The following is a 17,777-nucleotide window of genomic DNA, read 5'->3' on the forward strand; positions in this document are numbered from 1 at the left end:
TTGTTCTTATTGAAATGGGTGTTAAGTGAATATATTAATGTACTAATGCATATATATGAACATGCTTTCTGGTTAAGAGAACACTTTAAATCAGTTAGAGACTAGAAGTTTGCACAATTTGAATCTGGGTAATCTCAAAGAATTTGTTCAACAATTTTTCAAAGCAAAATGGTAACTCATCATTCATGATCTCTCTTCCTCCAAAACTGATGCTGCCAACACTTTATATATCTTCCTCGAGAATCTCCAGGATTAAGTTGTCTGATCATCATGTCATGCCCACCAGTAAGCCTCTGAATCAGTCAGTAATCTGATCCTCCAGCCAAGTAAGTCCATAATACCTCTGAGTACTGTTGAAGTTTTCCCAATCAGCCTTGCTCATCAACAAAGCCTGCACAGTAAACCTCTCCCTGCCAGTAGATTTTGTTTTAAACAAGCTGGACACAGTGTGAAGCTCACTCATTTTCTGTGCTGATAACTAGCTAGTTAAGCCATGTCTACAGCTGAAAGTTCTTAAACAACAGCATTTGCTAATCTTTGGTGACATTCTTTGGATATGTATATTTAGGAAAGTGTAAGATGTAGACAGCATGCCTTTATAATTAGGTAAGTGATCAATAATGGATTTCTCAAGTCAGACTTTCAAACATACTTCCATGTTTGTAAAAACCAAAAGAACTGCGGATGCTGTAAATCAGGCACACAAACAAAGTTGCTAGAAAAGCTCACTAGGTCTGGCAGCATCTGTGGAGGGGAAAACAGAGTTAACGTTTTGGGTCTGGTGACCCTTCCTCAGAACTCCACAGATACTGCCAGATCTGCTGAGCTTTTTCCAGCAACTTTGTTTTTTCTTCCATGTTGTATGTGTTATACTGATAAAAGTGTAAGAATAGTTTCTTCAGTTTAAGTCCAAATATATTGGCTTTAAAAAAAATTATTTTCTGTACTCCAATGGCCCAAATCCAATTATTAGATATTTTATTCCAGACACCAATAAGACTGTCTGTCTGGCCATTCATTGGTTTTGGTGTATAGGCAAACTGATCAGAGGTCAAATATGATAAACCATATTTTGAAAGCAGATTGATGCACAGCTTTAATTTTGCCGACAGTAATTTACAAAGTTTGCACCTAAAAGTAATTTACAAAGCAGCAATGACTTTCAACCTCACTGTTGTGCCAATACTGGTTACATACCATATCCACTTCAGAGAGAAGCCTGTCAGCAGTATGAGATACATTGCTGACGCCACTTTGACAAATATAATTACCTGTTTTAAAACCTGATGTGAAAACTTTATGTGTCCTACATAATACTTTGATGTACACAGTACTAAATATAGTACAGTGTTTGCAAGCTGCAAACAGAAAGACTGGCTCTTCACATAGCTTGTCAGAAATTGGTGCGCTTTCAAACAGGTGACTGAATTTTATATACTGTAACTTTTGCAATACTTACACTTCAGTATAACAGACATTATTCAATGGAATAAAGTTTCACAAAGCATTACAATAGGCATGTGTGTGCGTGCGTTCTTGAACCATGAACTGTAGACTTCTGTTCTACAGCAATCTTAAAATCAGAGCTCTGATCAGGAGTAATGCAGCAGCTATCACTTAGCATTGTAGAGTCATACAGAAGGGAAACAACCCTTCAGCCCAGCTCATCAATGCCGACCAGATTTCCTAAACCAAACTAGTTCCATTGCCTGCAATTAGTCCATGCCCATCAGTAGCACATGGAGTACAATGTGGGAAAGTGTGAGGTCATGCACTTTGGCAAGAAGAATAAAAGCATGGACTACTTTCTAAATGGGGAGAAAATTCAGAAGTCTGAACTGCAAAGAGACTTGGCCGTTCTAGTCCAGGATTCTCTCAAGGTAAACTTGCAGGTTGAGTCAGTAGTCAGTAGGCAAATGCAATGTTGGCATTTATTTTGACAGGACTTGAATATAAAAGCTGGGATATACTACTGAGGCTTTAAAAGGCTCTAGTCAGGCCACATTTGGAGTAGTGTGCGCAAATTTGGGCCCCATATCTCAGGGAGGATGTACTGGCCCTGGAGCAGGTTCAGAGGAGGTTCACAAGAATGGTCCCAGGAATGAAAAGCTTAACATGTGAAGAACGTTTGATGACTCTGGGCCTATACTTATGGGAGTTTAGAAGGGTGACGGGATATCCAATTGAAACTTACAAAATACTGAATGGCCTGGGCAGAGTGGATATTGGAAAGATGCTTCCATTGGAAGAAGAGTCTAGAACCCGAGGGCACAGCCTTAGAGTACAGTAAAGGGAAGACCGATTAGAACGGAGACAAGGAGAAACTTCTCCAGCCAGAGTGTTGAATCTATGGAATTCACTGCCACAGAAGGCTGTGGAGGCCAGGTCAGTGAGCATATTTACGACAGAAATAGATAGGTTCTTGATTATCAAGGGGTCAAGGGTTATGGCAAGAAAGTGGGAGAATGGGGTTGAGGAACTTATTAGCCATGATTGAATGGCAGAAGAGACTTTATGGGACGAATGGCCTAACTTCTGCTCCTATGTCTTATGGTCTTAAAAACAAAGTAATGGAGAAATTGACGATTAATCTTTAGTTCCTGCTAATCTAATTCACAGGAAATTAGAAGGACACGGTCAAAGACACAGCAGATATGTTAATTGTCATCTTTCAGAGTTTTGAAAGAATTTTGGAACAGATTAGAGGGTGGAAAGTGTTAACACAATATTTAAGAAATGAAAAAACAGGAATTATAGACCAGGTAATCTAACATCAGTAGTACACAAAAGACAAGAATATACTATAAAGAATGTGATTATACATTAATTAGAAAATATCAATAGAATTAGACAAAGTCAACATGGATTTATGATAAGGAAGTCACGTTTGACAAGCCAACCAGAAGTTGAGGATGTAATTGGTAGAATAGATGAGGAAGAACCAATGGATGCGATGCATTGTATTTCAGAAAGCTTTTGATAAAGTCCCGGTTGAGGTTAGTGCGCCAAATCAAAGTACTTGGGCAGTATATTACTGATATGGATTCAGAATTGGTTAGTAATCAGGAAACAAAAGTAGAAATAAATGGGTTATTGTAACAGTAGAATGCAGTGATAAGTTAGGTACCACAGGGATCGGTGCTTGTGCCCCAGTTATTCACTATATATAAATGTGAAGAAGAATATCTGTGGACTTAAAGCAGGTAAAGTAGAAACACAGAATAACAAGAACAGACATAACAAAATGTGAGGCTGGATGAGCACAGCAGGCCCAGCAGCATCTCAGGAGCACAAAAGCTGACGTTTCGGGCCTAGACCCTTCATCAGAGAGGGGGATGGGGTGAGGGTGCTGGAATAAATAGGGAGAGAGGGGGAGGCGGACCGAAGATGGAGAGAAAAGAAGACAGGTGGAGAGGAGAGTATAGGTGGGGAGGGGATAGGTCAGTCCAGGGAAGACGGACAGGTCAAGGAGGTGGGATGAGGTTAGTTGGTAGGAAATGGAGGTGCGGCTTGGGATGGGAGGAAGGGACGGGTGAGAGGAAGAACAGGTTAGGGAGGCAGAGCCAGGTTGGACTGGTTTTGGGATGCAGTGGGTGGAGGGGAAGAGCTGGGCTGGTTGTGTGGTGCAGTGGGGGGAGGGGACGAACTGGGCTGGTTTTGGGATGCGGTGGGGGAAGGGGAGATTTTGAAGCTGGTGAAGTCCACATTGATACCATTGGGCTGCAGGGTTCCCAAGCGGAATATGAGTTGCTGTTCCTGCAACCTTCGGGTGGCATCATTGTGGCACTGCAGGAGACCCATGATGGACATGTCATCTAAAGAATGGGAGGGGGAGTGGAAATGGTTTGCGACTGGGAGGTACAGTTGTTTATTGCGAACCGAGCGGAGGTGTTCTGCAAAGCGGTCCCCAAGCCTCCGCTTGGTTTCCCCAAATGTAGAGGGAGCCACACCGGGTACAGTGGATGCGGTGTGATTTCCTCTACTTTTGGGGAAACCAAGCGGAGGCTTGGGGACCGCTTTGCAGAACACCTCCGCTCGGTTCGCAATAAACAACTGTACCTCCCAGTCGCAAACCATTTCCACTCCCCCTCCCATTCTTTAGATGACATGTCCATCATGGGCCTCCTGCAGTGCCACAATGATGCCACCCGAAGGTTGCAGGAACAGCAACTCATATTCCGCTTGGGAACCCTGCAGCCCAATGGTATCAATGTGGACTTCACCAGCTTCAAAATCTCCCCTTCCCCCACGGCATCCCAAAACCAGCCCAGTTCGTCCCCACCCCCCACTGCACCACACAACCAGCCCAGCTCTTCCCCTCCACCCAATGCATCCCAAAACCAGTCCAACCTGTCTCTGCCTCCCTAACCTGTTCTTCCTCTCACCCATCCCTTCCTCCCACCCCGAGCCGCACCTCCATCTCCTACCTACTAACCTCATCCCACCTCCTTGACCTGTCCATCTTCCCTGGACTGACCTATCCCCTCCCTACCTATCTTCTTTTCTCTCCATCTTTGGTCCGCCTCCCCCTCTCTCCCTATTTATTCCAGAACCCTCACCCCATCCCCCTCTCTGATGAAGGGTCTAGGCCCAAAACATCAGCTTTTGTGCTCCTGAGATGCTGCTGGGCCTGCTGTGTTCATCCAGCCTCACATTTTGTTATCTTGGATTCTCCAGCATCTGCAGTTCCCATTATCACTCACACATAACAAGAACAGATGTAGGTCATTCAGCACTTCAAGCCAGCTCTGCCATTAAATATGATCATGACCCTGTTTCTGCTTTTGCCCCATAGCCTTTGATCCCTTTAACTTGAAAGCATTCAATGGCTTTCTGTGACAGAAAATTCTATAGGATCACCACTCTCTGCATGAAGAAATTTCTTCTTATCTCAGTCCTTAAAAGTCTAACCTGAATCCTTAGGTTCTGATGCTGGGTCTGGACTCCCCTATCATTGAGAACACCTTTCCTGCACTTAGTGGGCCTAGTCCTGTTAGAATTGTGCAGGTTTCTACGAAATACTCCCTGATTCCTCTAAACTCCGATGAATATAGTCCTAACTGATCTGGTCTCTCTTCACATATCAGTCCTGCAATTCCAGAAATCAGTCTGGTAAACCTTTGTTGCACTCCCTCCATAGCTAGCATTTTTTTTCAGATAAGGAGACCAAACTGTACACAATACTCCGGATGTGGTCTCACCAAGGCCTTGCATAACTGCAGAAAGACATTCCTAGTCCTGTACTCCAGTCCTTTCACTAGGAGGGCAAAAATACCATTTGACTTCTTCACCACCTGCTGCACGTACATTTACTTGCAGGGGTCAGCGTACAAAAGCATTCAGATCCCGCTGCAGATCTCCCTTTCCCAATCTTTCATTTAGATAATAATTCATCTTCCTCATCTGCTACCAAAGTGGATAACCTCACAATTATACACTTGGTATTTCACCTGCCTTGCAATCTTTATTCACTCAACTTATTCAAATTACACTGTAGCATCTCTGCACCTGCCTCACAGTTCACCCTCCCATCCAGCTTTGTGTTGTCTGCAAACTTAGAGATAATACAATCAATCAGTATCCTCATCTAAATTGCGAATTGCTGGGGCCCCTGCGATACCCCAACAGTTACTGACTGCTACTCAGAAAATAACCTGCTTATTGGTACTCTTTGTTTCCTGTCTGCCAACCAATTCTCTAACCATGCCAGTACACCTTCCCAATCCCGTGCACATTAAGTTTACACGTTTGTCATGTAGGACCTTATTAAGCCTTTTTTCTCCCTCTACGATGCTGCCAGACCTGCTGAGTTTATCCATTATCTGCTTTCATTTTGGAATTCCAGCATCCATGATTTTTGCTTTTATAAAAAGAATAAAAAGTGGTAAGGAGGAAGTAAAAAAGCTTCAAGATAGTTCAGACAATTTGAATAAACAGAAAAATACATGGTAGATTTAGTATAAGTGTTCATTTAAGAAGAAACAAAAAACAATGTGGCATGATATTATTTAAATGGTGGTAGACTGAGAAACGTTGATGTAAAAAGGAATCCAAAATGTACACCAATCACTGAAAGCAAGCATGCAGGTGCTGACAGCAGTTATGAACACAAATGTTACCCTTTATTACAAGAAGATTTGAATGCAAGAACAAGAAAGTCTAACTGCTGTACAAGGCCTTGGTAAGAGGCCTTGTACAGCAGTAAGACTTTCATATTAAAAAATGTTGCCATACAGGGAGTTTAAAGAAGGTCCACCACACTGATTCCTGAACTGGCAGATTTGGCGTATGAGGAGAGATTAGGTTGACAAGAAAATATGTACAAATTCAAGTTTAGAAGAGTGAGAGCAGTTCTTATTGGAACATTAAAAATTCTGACAGAGCTGAACAGACTGGATGCACAGACAATGTTGCCTCAGCTGAGGGTCGAGAACATTGAGTTACAGTATCAGAATTTAGGACAGTTCATTTAGCACTGAGATGAGGAAGAATGTCTTTATTCAGAGGATGGTGACCCCGTGGTATTCTCTACTGGATAATACACTGAATATATTTAAGAAATAATTAGATTTATAGAAACCAAGTGTGGCATTGAAGTAGAGAATTAGCTATGATCATAGCGTATGGCAGAGCAGCCTCAGTAAGCCAAATGACATTTTCCTGCTCCTATTTTCTAAGTCTCAAATGTCCTTTGTATACAATCTAAAATCAAAACCTTTTTGCTACTGTACAGGTGAAGCATGACAGAAAGGAGTTTTCAGCTGAAAATTTATACTTCTGTTTTCAGAATGTCAATGCACAAAAATCACAACTAATTTTGTAAAACTGAAAAGAAATCAAATCTGGTATTTTTCTGATGGCTCAGTGCTTATTCAGCCAACAGCTTAGCCATACACCATATTACAGTTCTAATTCCTAACTTTATTAGGTTAGCCAAGACAATAGTGAGTTGCGTATCAGGAAAACAAATCAGTGACCTATCACAATCCAATGCCACCTGCTTGCAGATAGAATATTTTTGTGAGCTCATATATGTATTGAAGAATTGATTTGATTTAGTTGTGATGCGACAGTTGGAAATCTCATGGTATCCAACTGTCTGGAGTCAAACACGGAGAGCAGCCTTTGCAGTGGTATCAGAAATGACGAATGTTAGAAAAACAAACTTGCTCTAGCATGGAGTCAGTGCCTTTAAAGGAAGGGGAAAAGAAAAACAAATTCTAAAAGCAGGGAAAGAATTTCAATTCAGGAACTGCAGCTCAGTGAATGGGAATAAATTCTTCAGGATAACCAAAAGATTAGTAATGAAATCTACAAGTTTATAAGTTACTGACCATTCATGTATTCTTTGCATTGTTTATTCTGTTTTTCAAAGTAATGCTGATATTAATGCTCTGGTAGAACAGCAACTGTAGCAAATTAAAGTCTGAAGCTTTCCAACTCAAATAATTAAGAGAATATTTCAAATGTTGCTCAAAAAATACATACGCCCAGTCTAGTTCAGGTTCTTTCTTGCATATCTTGACAACAGCTTCAGCCAGTTCAACCCCTTTCATGTGACTTAATAAGTCAGCTGTTCTTTCAGTTTTAAGGCAGGTGAACAGAACCATGCAGCAATAGGTAACAGCTTTCTTATCGGATTGACTCAGGTATTGCCTTTGGAGAGAGAGATTAAAAACAGGAAATTTCATACACTGGTTTAGGAAATCACTTATTTGTATGCCTCTCACATCGAGTATATTATCATGCAAGAAAATAAAGTCCACGTTTTAGAAAAGGTTTACAGTTTTCTTAAAGTCATTTGATTTGCATTCAATAATTAAAACAAATCACTACTTTTAACATCTAAAAAGTGCTACGGTGCTTCACTAAATAAGTTGGGGTGTGACCCAGACATTAATTTGAAGTTCGTAAAGCTAACAGGGCCCCCAATTTTAGTTCAGTATCAGTTCATATTTTTCTTACAAATTGTTCCAGGAAGTCATTTGTCCTATTAGCAAATGGCTTATCGCAAGTTATTGTAACATAAACACACAGGTGAGAACAATTAAATGCTTTTGGTCTCAAATCCATAACTCTGCAAACAGCCTCCTCTTGATAAAATATCAAAGCATTTTCTAAACATTAAAAAAGAGTTATGTAGGGACGCTACATTTTGGGGTACTGGCATGGCAGAAGACTGCAACTGAACACTAAGCCTCTCTACTTAACATCCGTTAGATCTATCAGAAGGCAAGATTGGAAAGGGGAATAATAAATCAAAGATTGATAAGTGTCTGCACAAACTGTTTAACACCTGTCCACAGTCACAGAAATAGCATCAGGCAATGCCCCTAAGCAGGTGAAATATCCATGTTCTCTGCAGGACAACGTGACCCTGAGGCAGGATGGAAATATCTTACGAAACGTGAAAAAGAAAACACAAGTGTTCCAGAGAGCTTGTGCAATGCACTGACCTTGAATTATTTCAGTCCCAAATCCTTTCATTGATGAGCAAAGCAAATTAAGAGAAATGGGCTATTTAAATATCCCATAATGAAACCAAAAAAAAAAACTGAGATCAATCAAACACCAATTTGCATAACCAACTTTGAAGCAATACTCACATGAAAAGATCCGGAAAGGCGCTTTTCCACAGAATATGCTTAGACTCTTCATTGCCAGTTATAAGGTTTCCAAGGAACTGAAGGCCACATCGAATAGCTATGCAAAAACAAAGACAATGTTTCTTAACAAATTTTTGAAACAGAAATTATTTCTAAAAAGGAACTAACCTGTATCAGAAGTGTTCTTAGTTAGAGATCATGACTTGCAAGTATTAACAAATAGACATTAACTTTAAAAATGCCCAAGTCAAGAAAACATCAAAATTTAGAAAACAGTTTAAACAATTGTTTAAACTACTGCCAACATATACTTGTGGATAAATATATTCATCTTAGTTGATGAAGCCTTCATGTTATTTGTTCAAACAATAAGGATGTATTAAAAGCAAATGTTGTGGACACTGGAAATCTGAAAGAAACAAAAAAAAAGTGTGCTAGAGAAACTCAGCAGGTCTGGCAACATCTGTGGCGAGAGAAGCAGAGTTCATGTTTTCAGTCCATCTGGCTATACTTCGGATCAGATTTTACATGTGAAACATGAACTCTGCTTCTCTCGCCACAGATGCTGCAATACCTGCTTAGTTTCTCCAGTGCTTTGTTTTCACTTCATAATAAAGGGTATATTAATTCTGTTGGCCCTGGGCAACAAAGTAGCTAGGCTCTTGTTATTTTTTTTACAAAGGCAATAAAAATAAGGATTCGCCATTCCGCTTAATTCTTCAATCTGCTACTACAGACTACAGGCAGGCTCAAATCAAGAGAAAGAACAGCTAACATGTGCCAGAAATAGCAGGAACTGCAGATGCTGGAGAATCTGAGATAACAAGGTGTTGAGCGGGATGAACACAGCAGGCCAAGCAGCATCAGAGGAGCAGGAAGGTTGACGTTTCAGGCCTAGGCCCTTCTTCAGAAATTCTGAAAGGAGGGTTGAGGCCCAAAACATCAGCCTTCCTGCTCCTCTGATGCTGTTTGGCCTGTTTTGTTCAGGCAACATGTGCCAGATTTCTGTACTGTATTTTTTGCTCTGATACAGATTGCTAGGAAGCATTCGAGCAGGCCATGTGAATTGCTATCTGAGTTACAGAATTCAACACATACAGTACACAACAGGTTTTGTCAATCTTTTCAGAATTAAATTGCCAATGATTCAGAACTTGGGAAAATTAAACCTCCCAAATATAGTGTCACCTATCCAAAGGAGATAAAGAAATACTTTTGGGTGAACAATATAAAAAGCATTTTAGCAAATATTTGTAAGTTACAAAATTAGATAACAAGCTAGCAGAAATTGAATAACATCGCAGATCCTCTAGCGTTAAACAGACTTCACTTTGAAACCTAACATAGTAGTCCCGGAACAGATAGTAATGACAAGAGATGTGAAGTTTGCAAATTTTGTTTTTCCATTTTGTGTCTTCTTTTTAAAGTCTGTGCTTCTGAGATGGCATGGGCTGTCCACAAATAATTGAACTTCATTTTGCAACTGCAGGAAATAAGTGCCCTCCATGTCTAGCAATTAGAGAACATACACTCTTGTATCAGATACATTCAGTGAAATTTCTGACCAGAAAGATTTAGAAACTGGGCACTGAGAAACTGGATGATGCGAGTTCTCACTTAGCCACCATCAAAACTAGACGGGAAATTGGGTGATCAGTACTCCCACTCAGGCACTGTCTAACCTGCACAGTGATTAGGTTTCTTCTGGGGATATACAACTCTTGAATTCAATTCTGCTTCTCTGGAGCAAGGCCAAAAGTACACATACATCATAAAAGGTCATAACATCATTGGGTAATATTTCTGCACCTATTAACCTCAGATCAATATCATTTAAAAAAGGGCCCAAAAGAAAACATTTTTCATTTTACTTAATAGCCAGTATTTTCAGTCTGCTTTGAGAATCTTCAAACAATCACGGCAATTAACATCACAGAAGATGACTGTATTAAGACGTTAAGCTCAACCCATGTCCTTTAAGGGATACAGCATTTACAAATTCTTTATCTTCCGATGCACCATAGCACCCAACCAAAAAACTCCACAGTATACTTTTAGAAATTAACTGCTTCTCTACTGTACTAGAGTAACCAATAAAGAAAACATGATCGCTTATATTCCACATACACCCAACTCTCTTCTTCAGGCCTGACATCCTGCAGCTTCAGCTTTCCAGCAGACCCAAGAATGATCCTGAAGGTTCCCCTGTTCGAAAGTTCTCTTTCAAGTCCATGTAAATTAGCTCTTAAATGTGTTGTATGAGCTAATCACCTGTACAATTTGTCCAAACTAGATAAGCTCACTATCTCTGCAATATCAAAGTAGTTTTAAGAGATCGAAGTAATGCAATATCACCAAATTCAAATAGGTTCTCAAAAGGTGCACAAAAATCTCTATTGATGCCCTTTAAACAAAATATTATGCATTTCAATGCAAAACAAAATATAAATGAATTTCAAAGATAACATACAACTAATATTGATAGCAATTCTCACATAAATAGTACAAATTGTGTAAGACTGCATCTGCCTCCCTTTCTTCAAATTTCTCCTTTCAATTTTCAAACTATTGCACAAAATGTAGGTCAACTAACTTCACTTTCTGCCTAGGTTATCCTGGTTGACTTTATCATGAAGGATAGACCCCAGGGGGAAATTATTTAAAAATTATTGCTGTTGGCAGCCTTAAAAGTAGATTTACCAGCAAACTGGAAGCAGGACTTGCTGGGTGGTGATCAAAAGCAGGAACACTGGTTAATTTTATCTCCCAATTCCAGCACTGTCACAACCAGAATGTTTGCTTTCTTTCAATTAGATCAGTACTTCTGATAAATTATTTTTAAAAGGAAATTGGACAGTTACTTGAAAAGTAATATTGAGGAGTAAAGGAAGTGAACAGAATAGTCAAGTTGGTTAGATGCTTTGTCGTGAAAAGTACCAGGTACAGTCTCAATGGAGTGAATGACTTGTTTCTCCTGTACTTCACCTGGAAAAAGGCTTTCTTGGTACAAATTTTATGAAGTACAAAAACTCTACATTTGTTATAGCTGCTACTGATTTCATCATAGTATTTTGCATTTGTTTAAATATTTACAAGTTTATTTCAATTAACTTACCAGTTTTAAGTTTCTAGACAACATATCACTCAAACCCATACTAAAACAGCTGAGAATTGAAAGCTATACTGCCTCCAGCATTTTTAGAATTACAGTAAATAAAGAAAATGAACACAGTAATACCAAAAAAAATCCGGTATGAATAGATATTTAATCTACATTTGTAGATAATTTAATTGAATTGAGTGATTCAATTGGCTGGCTGACCAAAGACAAATTTCTGGTAGGATTCTGCAACTTAAGAACGCAAAATTCTGGGAAATCACAGTTACACACAAAACAAAATCCAGTAGACAAAGTAAAACAGGAAACTGAAAATAGAAAGTCAGCCCGAAGGGAAGGCAGAAGAAACAAAGCATGGAAAATAAGCAACATAGGAGATGTTCAGTGATTAAATGTATTTACTTCAATGCAAAATAAAATCTAACAAACAGGCAAATGAGCTGAGAGCAAAGACAGATATTAAGTGTAACTTTGTAACTCTGATGAAACATGGTTTGAAAGAGCAAGAATGAAGGGTTGGGATTTTCTCAAGTAGGAAGGAGGAATAAAAATATGGAGGAGAGGTCATAATGTTGGTTAAAGAATCAATTACAGCTGTAAACAGGATGCTATGTGAAAAGAATTTTCATCATATGAATGCAAAAAAATAGGAGTTCAAGTTGGCCATTTGGTCTTTTACGCCTGCTCCATCATTCAAAAAGACCACGACTGAAGACAGTTTTCAGCAGGCTCTCACAGAATTCAGTACTGGGTTCCTTGCTTATTGCAGTAACATCTTTAATTTACACATAACTGAGGAAATGAATCAATGATACAAAAATTGCAATGATGGAAGTTAGCAGCAGACTAGGAGATATCAATGCACTATTTAGGTCAGCAAAGAGAGAGGAAAAAAAACTGCAAATGAAATTCAACTGGGCAAGCGTGAGGAAATGCGCCTGGGGTCAAGTCAGTCAAAAGAATACACAATAAATAGGTGGTCACTAAGAGGTAAAGAACTGTAGGAAATAATCATAACATATGGTATTACACATGGTGGTAGAGGCAGGAAACTTTATTATATTCAACAGTGTTTATCTTTGTTCTTTAAGCGCTGCTACATGCAGAGTAACGGACCAAGAGATAGGAAGCAAGTTAAGATGAACATCTTTACATTGGCTGTACAGAGACAGCAGATTGTACGGGTTCCTCTTCTAGGTTGTAAGGTTCTTAATTTCATATTGTTTGAAGAGTCATACCTGACGCAAAACATCAACTATTTCTCCTTCTATGGATGCTACTTAGCTTTGTCCAGTCTCTTCCCACTTATTTCTGTGATTCTTCTGAGGCTTTACATCAGTTTAAGAATTTCCGGTTTGTGGGTTCCTGTGCCGCCTCCTTATTGTGGCCATGCAATCCCTTTACACATCCATCACCCATCAGGATGGCCTCAAGAATCTCCACTTCGTCCTGAACTATCCCCATCCACCATCACCTTCATCCACCTGGCAGAGCTCGCCCTCACTGAACAAATTCTCCCTTAACTCCTCCTGCTTTCTTCAGGTCAAGGGGACGGCCATAGGTACCCGCATGGGCTCCAGTTATGCTTCTCTTTGTGGGCTACGTGAAGCAGTCCATGTTCAAGTCCTACTCTGGCCACTATCCACTACACTTTCTCCAATATATCAATGGCATCAGTGTTGTCTCCCTGTCCTCCAGAATTAGAAAGGTTTATTCACTACTCAGAGTGTGGTAGGGGCATGGAATGCATTGCCAGAGAGGGTAAAGAACCTACCGCTGATGTCTCACAGATATCTACCTCCACTCACTTTAAAACTATGACCCCTCGTAAAAGCTATCTCCATTCTAGGAAAAAGTGTCTGGCTGTCCACTCTAGCTATACCTCTGATCCTTCTGTACACCTCTATCAAGTCACCTCTCATCCTTCATTGCTCTAAAGAGAAAAGCCCTAGATCTCTCAACCTTTCCGCGTAAGACTTTCCCTCCATTCCAGGCAACATCTTGGTAAACCTCCTCTGCACCTTTACCAATGCTTCCACATCGTTCCTGTAAGGAGGCGACCAAAACTGGACATGATACTCCAGACGAGGCCGCCCCAGGCTTTCGTATAGCTGCAGCATAACTTCACCGTTCTTGAACTCAATCCTTCTATTAATGAAAGCTAATGCACCATATGTCTTAACATAGAACATAGAACAGTACAGCACAGAACAGGCCCTGCAGCCCACAATGTTGTGCCGACCATTGATCCTCATGTATGCACCCTCAAATTTCTGTGACCATATGCATGTCCAGCAGTCTCTTAAATGACCCCAATGACCTTGCTTCCACAATTGCTGCTGGCAACGCATTCCATGCTCTCACAACTCTCTGTGTAAAGAACCCCCCTCTGACATCCCCTCTATACTTTCCACCAACCAGCTTAAAACTATGACCCCTCGTGCTAGCCATTTCTGCCCTGGGAAATAGTCTCTGGCTATCAACTCTATCTATGCCTCTCATTATCTTGTATACCTCAATTAGGTCCCCTCTCCTCCTCCTTTTCTCCAATGAAAAGAGACCGAGCTCAGACAACCTCTCTTCATAAGATAAGCCCTCCAGTCCAGGCAGCATCCTGGTAAACCTCCTCTGAACCCTCTCCAAAGCATCCACATCTTTCCTATAATACGGCGACCAGAACTGGACGCAGTATTCCAAGTGCGGTCTAACCAAAGTTTTATAGAGCTGCAACAAGATCTCACGACTCTTAAACTCAATCCCTCTGTTAATGAAAGCCAAAACACCACATGCTTTCTTAATAACCCTGTCCACTTGGGTGGTCATTTTAAGGGATCTATGTATCTACACACCAAGATCCCTTTGTTCCTCCACACTGCCAAGAATCCTATCCTCAATCCTGTACTCAGCTTTCAAATTTGACCTTCCAAAATGCATCATGTCGCATTTATCTAGGTTGAACTCCATCTGCCACCTCTCAGCCCATCTCTGCATCCTGTCAATGTCCTGCTGCAGCCTACAACAGCCCTCTATACTGTCAACGACACCTCTGACCTTTGTGTCGTCTGCAAACTTGCTGACCCATCCTTCAATCCCCTCATCCAAGCCATTAATAAAAATTACAAACAGTAGAGGCCCAAGGACAGAGCCCTGTGGAAGCCCACTCACCACTGACTTCCAGGCAGCATATTTTCCTTCTACTACCACTCGCTGTCTTCTGTTGGCCAGCCAATTCTGTATCCAAGCAGCTAAGTTCCCCTGTATCCCATTCCTCATGACCTTCTGATTGAGCCAACCATGGTCTTCTTAACGACTCCATCAGCTTTCAGGGAACTATGGACACGAACCTCAAGATCCCTCTGCTCCTCCACAATGCCAAGAATCTTTCCATTAACCCTGTATTCTGCTTTCAAGTTTGCCCTTCGAAAATGAATTATTGCACACTTTTCAGGATTAAACTCCATCTGCCACTTCTCAACCCAGCTCTGCAACCTATCAATGTCCCTTTGTAACCTATAACAGCCCTCCGCACTACCCACAATTCAACCCACCTTCATTATCGTCCACAAACTTACTAATCCACCCTTGCACTCCTACATCCAAATCATTTCCAAAAATCACAAATAGAAGGGGACCCAGAACAGATCCTTGTGGTACACCACTTGTAACTGAGCACCATGTTGAATATTTTCTGTTCACTACCACATTTGTCTTCTAATGAGTCAGCCATTCTGCCACACTCCCCCTCCCCCATCCCATGCCTCCTTACTTTCTACATAAGCCTACCACGGGGAACCTTAAATCCACATATACCACATCCACTGCTCTACCTTCATCTGCATGTTTAGTCACCTCTTCAAAGATTTCAATAAGGTTTGTGAAACAAGGCCTACCCTCACAAATCCATGCTGACTATCATGAATCAAACTGTGCCTATCCAAGTGATCACAATCCTATCTCTCAGAGCCCTTTCCAATAATTTGCCCATCACTGACGCAATACTAACTGGCCTGAAATTTCCAGGGTTATCCCTCTTCTCCTTTTTGAGCAAGAGCATAATGTTTGCCTCTCTCCAATCTTCAGGCATTATACCTGCGGACACTGAGGACAAAAAGATCAATCGCCAAAAGCCCAGCAATCTCTTCCCTCACTTTCCGTAGAATCCTTGGATAAGTCCCATCAGGTCCGGGGGACTTACCTATCTTCAGGTTCCTCAAAATTCCTAGTACCTCACCCTTATTAACATCCACCTCCTCTAGCCTACCACACTCTGTTTCCAATGTCCTCCTCTATACCTAGGTCCCTTTCAGTTGTGAATACTGAAGGAAAGTATTCATTAAGGACCTTGCCTATTTCTTTAGGCTCCATGCACAAATACCCTTCACAATCCTTGATCAGCCCTACCCTTTCTCTAGTCATTCTCTTATTCCTCACAAATGTGTAAAAAGCTTTGGAGTTTTCCTTGATCCTATCTGCCAAGGTTTTCTCAAACCCCTTTACAGCTCTCAAGTCCTTTCTTCAGTTCCTTCCTGGCTAACTTGTATCGCTCGAGCCTTTTCCGATCCTTTATATAGCACAAACATATCTAGGCAAGCACAGGCAGTGGGTGAAACCTAACCAACAGTCTACACAAGCAGCCAAGAACAGGAACTGGGCAGACACTGGCCAAAAATGGATATTGTATCAATCCCGTACAACATTGGTGTAATTTCTTGTGCAGTTGTGGTTTACATGAACACTAAATCAATTGTACTTTGATATTACAAAACACACTAACTGTTGTTTTGGGGTCAGAAGAGACACTATTCCATCCTTTGGCTTCCATGCGTATTTGCTGAATAAAGCAGAAGGTAACAGACACTGAGCATCTGGATCAGGATACTCTATCCATCACATGACACTGTTGAAGAAGTGGGAGACTTCTACAGAGATGAGTAGATTAAGAGTACATGGTGGTTCAATAGATAGTGGTACCACCAAAATAGTCAAAAAAAAGTGGATAGCTGAAGAAATTCCTGTGACAGAACATGTAGTAATCTGGAAGATCCAAACACATACAAGCCAACATGTTTACTTGTCAGGTTCTTCACAACTTTCTTTTTGACTTTTTTCACTGAAATATAGGAGTTTGGAGGTGACCTTGTAGCAGGTTTATACAATCATGAGTATGGAAAGGGTGAATGGTTATTACCTCTTCCCTAGAATGAGAGATTGCAGGAGTAGGGGGGCATATTTTTAAGGTGAGAGATTTAATAAAAAGCAAATAAGGGCCAAACGTTTTACACAGAAGGTGATTCATGTGTGAAATGAACTTCTGGAGGAAGTGGTGGATGTGGGTACAGTTACAATATTTAAAAAGACATTTAGATAAGTACACGAATTGGAAAGGTTTGGAAGGACATGGGCTAGGAGCAGGTGGGTGGGGCTAATTTAGTTTGGGATTATGTTTGGCATGGGCTGGTTGGACCCAAGTATCTGGTTCTGTGCTGTATGACTCCTTGACACTACATGGTGCATGATATATCGAAGGTATTTAATTAGTTATCTTAATAATTGGAAAACTTTTTATTTTATATTATAATCCATTGAGTTATGATCCGATGCATTGTTCCAGTCTTGGTGGTAACAAAAATGAGAGCTCTTCCAATAGGATAGTCAATAATCACAAAAGGATAAGAGGAAAATGCACCAGATACCTTGTATGTTGTTACAGCAATGGACAAAGCCAATTTAATAAGATTTGTATAGAATTGACACATTTATCCCTGAATGATTGGGCAGGGATAACCAAGGTTAGCCTAGCTAAATGGGCAAAAGGAGTTAAAGTAGGGCCAGGAAGGCAGATGCAACGAAGATGGTACTACAACATCTGAAAACAGAAGAACAGCAATGCAAACCAGATTGAGAGTCAATTGAAAAAAAAATCAAACTGCAGATGAAACAACAAGAAATAATGAAGGAAATGGAAATAAGAAAACATGGACTTTCAAGGGAGAAAACGAAAATGGCAAGGAAAGATCAGAATCCAAGTCTTAGTGGAGAACTATTTAAATTCG

At 40.6% G+C, this 17,777-nt stretch overlaps 1 protein-coding gene across 2 annotated transcripts in view; it reads right to left on the reverse strand.

Annotated features, from left to right (window-relative positions):
- atxn10 (ataxin 10) overlaps window positions 1–17,777 on the reverse strand; it is a 198,453-nt gene that overhangs the window by 144,740 nt on the left and 35,936 nt on the right. For both annotated transcript variants that reach the window (XM_048549299.2, XM_048549300.2), the window contains exons 4-5: window positions 8,607–8,703; window positions 7,489–7,656 (exon numbers count right to left, since the gene is read on the reverse strand). In XM_048549299.2, coding sequence (XP_048405256.1) covers window positions 7,489–7,656; window positions 8,607–8,703 — 265 coding nt within the window. The remainder of the gene's footprint in view (window positions 1–7,488; window positions 7,657–8,606; window positions 8,704–17,777) is intronic.

This window comes from Stegostoma tigrinum, chromosome 18 (genome assembly GCF_030684315.1).
Source record: "Stegostoma tigrinum isolate sSteTig4 chromosome 18, sSteTig4.hap1, whole genome shotgun sequence".
NCBI classification, from domain to species: Eukaryota; Metazoa; Chordata; class Chondrichthyes; order Orectolobiformes; family Stegostomatidae; genus Stegostoma; species Stegostoma tigrinum.